Raw genomic sequence first — 7837 nt, 5'->3', positions numbered from 1 at the left:
CAGTCAAGTCATTTGGTTTCAGTGCCAGTGCCTCACGGGCCGAGGCGGCCTGCGCCAGCTCCCATTTGACCCCAGTCACTGCCACCTGCAGAGCATCACGTAACTCGGGTCCTGGTCACAGTCTCCACACAGGGTCCGACTCCAGAGAGGTCCAGAATCGGTCAGAGAGAAAGCACTCTCCTAATCTTCTCCCGAATCAGGGCCCACGGCCCGCTCGTTCTCATTAAACTCACACAAAGCAAGATGCGTTCCCCTGCTCGATGTCGCAGATCGAGACCTGACCATGCCACACATTGTTGCACAATAGAGTGATAAAACTCCCCCTGACAATATGGGGGAAACAACTAATATGCACACACAATCATGTCATTTTCATGCAGTGATGCTCCAAGTCCCTCTGACAGGGGACTCCTACGCCTCTCGCTTTGAAGTGCGGGACAAAGACTGTGCGATGGAGGACTAACTGCTCATGACATTCAGTTAAGGTGACAGCTGATGCACAAGAAGTTTTTGTTTTTTAAAACTTTAATCACCCGGTGTGAGGGGAGAGAGCAAATGTGATTTCGTTGTCATTTGTGCGAAATACGTGAATGGATGAGAAAGTTTAGCTTGTCATTGTCTGTGTTTAGAAAGGATGCTGCCTGGCGGTCTGACTCACCGCTCCATGCTGCCAGTCACGTCAACATTCCTTCCACTATGTTTGTTTTGGACTGGATAACCTAAAAAAACCCTTTTGTTCCACTGTAATACTGCCAGTCTGTACGACTGTGGCTAGGTTTACTGTATGCTTTTGAACTGAGTGCTAGTCCACGCACCACATACAGTAAAACTACTTTTTTTCTCCTGGCATGTGTGTAACAACCATTGGAAAGTTTTAGGGATATGCATAATGCCTCAGCATACAGTCATCTCCTCACTTTCTTTTTACTACTAGTCATGCAGTCTGTGGAGTTCTAGCTTAAAATAATACAAAAACTGAGACAGCACATAGAAACTGTCACCTGGAAAAGATTTGTGTTACCCAAAGACACCCTTACATGCACTGGTGAAACTGTATTCTTTTAATGCAAAACGGATCGTTTACGTTCTAAAGCGATCTCACACGAAGCACGAGATCTTGCCAGGCTCCCTCACGGCACGCAAACTTCTTTAAGCTTAACAAGTATAGACTTGTTTTATTCTACAAAAGTGAAAACTCTTCAGCTACAAAGTGCACTCGAGAGAATAGCAGTCGCGCAGGGAATCTTGATTGAAGCTCAGACTTTATGACATCAGTAGTATGTGAAATGTAATGTTGCTACGTTGCGCTTTCAGACCTGCAGATAAGAGTGTTTACACACACAGCGAGAGAATGGGACTGCTGCTGTCAAGTTTGAATGTGAAGTTGATACTTAACTCAAGGTCACGCTCTCGCTCTCTTTGTTCAAAGAACACCCCAACTGGTAGCAGATGGCCCCGCCCCTCCCTGAGCCTGGTTCTGCCGGAGGTTTCTTCCTGTTAAAAGGGAGTTTTTCCTTCCCACTGTCGCCAAAGTGCTGCTCACACAGGGTCATATGATTGTTGGGTTTTCTCTATATGTATTATTGTAGGGTCTACCTTACAATATAAAGCACCTTGAGGCGACTATTATGTGATTTCGTGCTGTATAAATTAAATTAAATTGTATAGAAAAGGCTTGATGTGAGATTTGGTTTGCTAATTAGACTGAGACGTTATATACCTAAACTTTATCCTTTCTAGTTTATTCACAGACGGGGATCTTTTTACCTCTGAGTCCAGCTGATTTACAGGAATGTATCCTGTAAATCAGTTTCTTACATTGTAACTATTATTATAACGGACAGTTTCAGTAATTACATTACGCTGTGGTCTCTGCTTCTTGGTTGTTTTTGTGAGTTCATTATCTCAGAGTTTTGTTATTTGTTTATATATTTGTGTGATTTATCAGTCATCCGGTCTCAGTCCAGCAGAGAACCTGTCCTCTATCAACAGTTCGGACTAATGGTGGCAGCACAATGATGTGGGGGATGTTTTCTTGACACACTTTGGCCCCGTTAACACCAACAGAACATCATTTAAATGTCAATAGGTCTCCAGCCATTTGAACACATTTGTTAGTTTTGTATCTTGTAGGAAGGAAGTTCCAACCCAGCCCTAGCAAAGCCTACTTAGAAAAAGCGGCCGCTGAGTGTGTCGAAAGAAACAACTTCTCAGAGTTACAGCCATTTGCATTTCAGTCGGAGCATGTGAACTGATATGTGTGCGCTCTATGTTCAGATAACAGTGTCTTATCCTGCTGTCACAGCCAGTTCAGAGTTTATACAAGAACACAAAGTGACGTCATGAAAACAGCAACACGGACAGTTGATTTCTGAAGTATGACTTCCATCATTTATTCAGTTTAATACTCTGAAGACCGTAGGCACACACTATTTTAAGCCTGTACAATCAGAATATTTGTTTGTTCCTTGAAAATACAAATAAAAAAAATAAAAAAACGAAAAACAAAAACGAAACAAAAACAAAAAAAAAAAACAGTGCGGATTCAACATACACTTGTCATTTCATATTATTCTGACTAATACGAAAACTGGTCAAAATGAAATCACTAAAACAACGTGAACTGCAGATAGTCACAATCAGTCTGCACCGGAGCACTGCCCTTTAAAACTCTCATCACTGTTTATTACTGGGATACAACTATGGGAACATAAATGGAGAGGCAACAGGTAATCCAGGGAAACATTTAACAGTAACTTACTGTTTTAATGAAACTGTAAACTGACCTTCAAGTATTAAGTTGCAGTGCCTGAGGTTATCAGTATAAGAAGACAGTGTACAAAATAAATACAAATTACTTACTCTAATTTCAATCACAAATATAAAAATTTGTTCCACTTGTTCTGGTTTTATTTTACAGTATAAATATATAAAATAAATATACCAATAAATAAATAAATAAAACTGTGTTTTTTTAAAAACAACAACAACAACAACAACAACAACAACACGCTTAAATAAAATTAGAGCTCAGTAGTCCTTTCTTTCAAAATAATGGTGGGGTTGATGTCGCTGCCCTGCGACTGCGACGTGCTTGAGTTGATGATCATGGACCCGGTCTCTTTAACATCGGGCACATGAAAGGACGCCACGGGGCAGGGACCCCGCACATTATTGCACACCAGCTTCTGGAGCGAGGCGGTGTTGACCACGTCGAAGCCGACTGTGCCTCCGAAGGTGCTGGGCTTCCAGTACTCCGGGGAGCAGATGGGATTTCCCATTAGGCCCTTGAGGGAGAAAGGAGCCCCCATCTCCACCATTGTTTCCCCAAAGATGCCGTTATGTCTGGGCTTCTCCACCAGCAGGCCCGGGTAGAGCTCCACAGCATCGACGTGCCCGTACAGCTCCTCCAGCACCGCAGCCATTTCTTTCTCCCCTGAATAACACAAACAAGGAAATGGTTTTGGTCAGTAACACAATCTGGCGTCCTTCCCACTGGCTCGGTCACTGCGATTTGACAGATTTCATATGTCTTTACTTCCTGATTTTTATCTTTCCACTAGCATGCACGCCATTTTTTCCTTCACTTATACAGCAAGTCAAAGTTAGTTTTTAATCGACATTAAACCTCTTGAAAAGTTTAAATCTTCCTCTTTAAAGTAGAGGGACTCCCCGTGTCTGTTTATATCTCGCCTGCAGTCATGACAGTCTGCTTACTCTACCTTAAGATGAAATGGCCATCTGGTTCTCAGAGTCATGGAAATAAATACCTAACCTTCAAAACTGCCAGCAGCTGCTTAGGGACTCTGAGGCATTTCCTCAATATCAGGTAAACTATTGCATAAACCGTATTGTGCAGCCTGCAGGTTTTTCAGTCACACTTTGTGAAAATAAGAATCAGCGCATTGCAAAGATATTAATCTATCAATAGCTGGGCCTGAGACAGCAATTACAAGAACCTGTTTTTGTCACATTTTCAGCATACAGGTATTTTCAAGAAGTGCTGAATCTGTCTCACCTGTCAGGTCTTCGAAAGACGTGTAGGGCTTCATGGAGAATCGTTTCCTGTAGGCGTTGAGGGACTGGTAACGCATTTGTCTGCTGTTCTCTATGGATTTAATGGCCACATACAAGATGGGTCCGGGGACATTTCGACCACCAGCAACCTAAATTACAAAAAAAAGAAATTTCAATTCTGCATCCTTAGAGCAACACTGGTCTTGTATGTTTCAGTCTAACTGCTGCTGCGGAGCTTAAAGAGTTCGTACCCGTCCGGCAATCTGATTGGTGAACGACTCCACCAGGTTGCTGATGCCGTGCTCGGTCACGACAGAATTGTTGAAGACAAACTGCTTGTAGCTATAATCTGTCTCCTCAATGTGGAAACTATCGGGCATCAGAGGGTGCCAGTGGTAAAGGGTGTTGAACTCAGATGCAATGCGGTTCTGGTACTGGAAGCGCTGGTTAAAGAGCAGCTCGGGGTCAAACTTGAGTTTGAAGTGATAGCCGCTCAGATGCTGCACGTAGTCCTCAATCACGATTTTGATGGTCTCACCTGCCAGATGAGAAATGTGACGGTTTATATAATGAAGACACTCTAGATGCTAAAAGCCACTCTGCTTTAGAATAAATCGTGCTTATTGATGCTTCATTTGCATGTCTGTAGTGTGGGTAAGCACAAAGTGGAGTCCTGAGAGTAAAACACATTTCCTCTTTCTGATGTTTACAAGAAATTCTCAAGTCTTTCAGTAAATCAGGTTCCTGAAATGAAATGCTCCACTGTGCACAACATCATTGGGAGGTGAATAAGAAGTCCTGCTAACAATATGATTATTAGCTTTTTAATAAAAAATCCCAACTACGTCACAGCTGGTATCTGGACTTCTTTTGTCTTACCGATTAGGATGAGCCGTGCGGTCTGGAAGAGTCTTTCGTCATCCCAGTATGGGTGGACCTCTTTCAGCACATCGCACACACGGTTGTGTTCGCGGAGCCAGATGGTGGCGTACATCATCAGACCAGGGACCAGGCCAAATGCCTCGTGGCCGACAGCGAAGCGGTGAGAATCTGGGACGTGAGGGGGGTAATGCATCGTGACACCCACTTCCTTAACTGTAGGGGGGTACATCTCTCCATCGAGCATCTGCGGAGTTACGCAAAAGAGGAAACTGCTGTGAGAAACGCACATGAGCTGGTCTCTTTGACTGCCTCGAGTACAGCTACCTTTCCCCCCCATACCTGATATTTCAGCTTGCCATCCTTGAAGAGTCTCAGCTTGTGCTGCTTTTCCAGGTTGTCACCGTAGATGTGGTTGAGGTCCACCTGACAGCACAAGACACGCCAATTAAAACTGGGTCACATTAAAATGAGTTTGCTTTTCAAAAACCGGGATCTTCAGCTCCACTTACCCCATGACCCTTAGCAACAGTGAAAGCAGGCCCTCTCTTCATGTCAGATTTGAAGAACTGGTGGGTGAAGTGCTGTGCGAAGAAGGCAAACATCAAACTGGTGCCCTGCGGGTCTGGTATAAACTGTCTCCTCATTAAGAGCTTCTCAGCCAGAACTTTAACATCAGGTAGCTCCTTTTTGCCTGGAAGAATAAGAAGACTTCAATGAGCACATAACAGTATGATAGGAAAATCACAGCTCTTTGGGTCGGTTTCATATTTCTGATAACTTGATCTCTTTGGTTTGGGCTTGTAGGGGGAGGTTTTTCCATGTTGCCTCAGACACTTTATAATTGATCTAAGAGGAAAGCTAATTCCAATGTGCGCGCTTCCTATGATGTAATTCGACAAAGACGGTTTTGTATCTTAAGAATCTAAGAAAACTGGTTCTCCAAAGGTAGAGAGTGTACTCACCTACTACTCCCATAGGGGTTGGGCAATCCTGCGGCACAGGGGGGAGGGAGCGCGTATAGTAGGAAAGGTTGGAGTAGGCTTCCCAGCTCTTATAGCCGTAATCAGCATTATAAGTTGGAGGACTGTCAATCATGTGGGATCGGGCTAGAGAAAGGAAAACCCATATTAGTCCTTCATTTAGTATAAACACTACAACAAGTTCCTGCGCAAACTGTTTAATGTACTGTGAAAAACTTTCCAATCCACTTTTTCATTTTTGCCTTCGAGCAGAGAGAGACTTACATGTCAGCACATATCTCATGATGGCATCCCTGAGGAATGAGATGCTGTTGACGATGTTCCAGAAACCCTTGAAGTGGGTCAGGATGTAGTGGACTGTGTTGGGTGTTGGCTTCAGAGACACTTTGATCCAGGTGAAGAACTCAGCTGTAAGAGACCAAGAGAGCACGTGAATCAAGCCATCAAGTCACCACCAGAGATGCACCTTGTTTCACTCCAAGCGCGATGTTCACACTTACCTGTTGTGCAGTTTTGCCCATAGTACCCCGTGCGTGTGCAGTCACACTCGTATTTTTCTGAGGCCAGTGGTGTGCAGACGCCCCTGTTCTGGCATGGCTCTGAGCAACATGGGTTAACTGTAACAGATACGGTTGGACACTTACTGTCTGTTTAATAAAAAATAATCAGTTCTCAAGAAGACATCTTATTAGGCATCATCATCATAATAATAATAGAAAGAAATCACGACTTCTAAACTGTTGCTGTGATTTGGGCTGTAGCAATAAAATAAAATGGAAAAACTGTAAGAAATAATCTCCAGTTTCCGCAGCTTACCAGTTTCACCGGCGAGAAAGCACAGGGCCAACAGGAAAAGCGGCAAGGTGAGTTTGTTCATGCTCCGGAGACTCTGTGAGATCCACGTTTGTTTCATGTCTGCAACTCCCTCTCGCGCACGACGACGACGCTGAAATTAAGAACGTCCACAGCGAGGTTGAGCTTTATTTGTATGGGGGGGGCGGTGCTACCTCCTTCCTTCCTTCCCCTCCTATCACCCTCACTACTCACCCATCCACCCTGTGACAAAGAGGGATTTTAGTGAGCAGAGTTTATGAATCACCTGCTTTGCGAGTGTCTTTATGACTCTGGGTAACTCTACCTACATTATGATCGTTTCAGTCCTTTTTGGCCACTTAAAATATCTTTATAAAACCAATATGTTATACGCGTTGTAATTTCTGATGCACCCTTGGCTACATCACTCTTTAAAAAACATTTCTAATGTCAATGAGACTGTTTAGCCGGATCAAACACGGACATATAAAAACCACTTTGCTAAAAAGTGATTGCAGAAAACATTCTTTTTGTCAAAATAACTTTATATCTTTCATGAGTTAAGTTTCACAGATTATAGGACAACAAGTAACAAGTAGACAACCTTTTTCCTTCTTTCTTTCTGCCAGAAATCATTTTTGGGAGAAACAAGCTTTCTTATCCACAGAATATTTATTTTCTATTCTCACTCCTTCAGTGCTACAGCCTTAAATTAACTAATTGTATGCGTTTTTGTTTGTTTTTTGTCCCCATAAAAACCGGAAGCTGTGATTTTAATTAATGTCTAATAATATTTACTGGTTTACACAACGTATTACCACGACAGGGGGGATTTAATATCTATAGCCTCTATAAAACCTATGAACAAACATGGAGAAATGATAAGTACAAATACTCGAGTACTCTTTGATTGATAAAAAATTAAAAGTTTGTGAATCACCTCCAGAGAGATTCACAAACTTGTACTTTAAAAAAAAAAAGTGAACATATAAAACTCTTTTTTTCCTTGAATTGAATTTCACTGGATTAAATGAATCACCACCTAAATCAGTAAATAGTCACATGGCTCAAAGCACATCTTCGGAAAAATGTAAAAGACAGAAAAAATGAAGTTGGTCTCTTTCACAAACTTTCTTGAGCTTCAG

At 42.6% G+C, this 7837-nt stretch overlaps 1 protein-coding gene across 1 annotated transcript; it reads right to left on the bottom strand.

The window, feature by feature from the left end:
• Nucleotides 1–2364: 2364 nt before the first annotated feature.
• ptgs2b (prostaglandin-endoperoxide synthase 2b) lies at nucleotides 2365–6854 on the bottom strand. The gene is made up of 10 exons (XM_082510648.1): nucleotides 6696–6854; nucleotides 6380–6496; nucleotides 6144–6287; nucleotides 5862–6005; nucleotides 5409–5590; nucleotides 5239–5322; nucleotides 4897–5143; nucleotides 4269–4555; nucleotides 4019–4166; nucleotides 2365–3436 (listed from the first exon to the last, which is right to left on the bottom strand). Exons 1-10 carry the CDS (start codon nucleotides 6790–6792, stop codon nucleotides 3024–3026), a joined length of 1863 nt encoding a protein of 620 aa, XP_082366774.1. The 5' UTR covers nucleotides 6793–6854; the 3' UTR covers nucleotides 2365–3023.
• Between the last annotated feature and the right edge of the window lie 983 nt (nucleotides 6855–7837).

Source organism: Aulonocara stuartgranti (assembly GCF_965226115.1).
Source record: "Aulonocara stuartgranti genome assembly, chromosome: 17".
NCBI classification, from domain to species: domain Eukaryota; kingdom Metazoa; phylum Chordata; class Actinopteri; order Cichliformes; family Cichlidae; genus Aulonocara; species Aulonocara stuartgranti.
The sequence above is the reverse complement of the archived record's forward strand: the minus strand, read 5'-3'. Positions and strand labels throughout refer to the sequence as shown.

Excerpts from the sequence above, each read along its gene's own strand:
- ptgs2b (XM_082510648.1), bottom strand. The coding sequence starts at position 6,792 with ATGAAACAAACGTGGATCTCACAGAGTCTCCGGAGCATGAACAAACTC. Across the intron at positions 6,006-6,143 it reads CATGAGATATGTGCTGACAT|CCCGATCCCACATGATTGAC; the intron begins GTAAGTCTCTCT and ends TCCTTTCTCTAG. Across the intron at positions 4,556-4,896 it reads CGCACGGCTCATCCTAATCG|GTGAGACCATCAAAATCGTG; the intron begins GTAAGACAAAAG and ends CTCATCTGGCAG.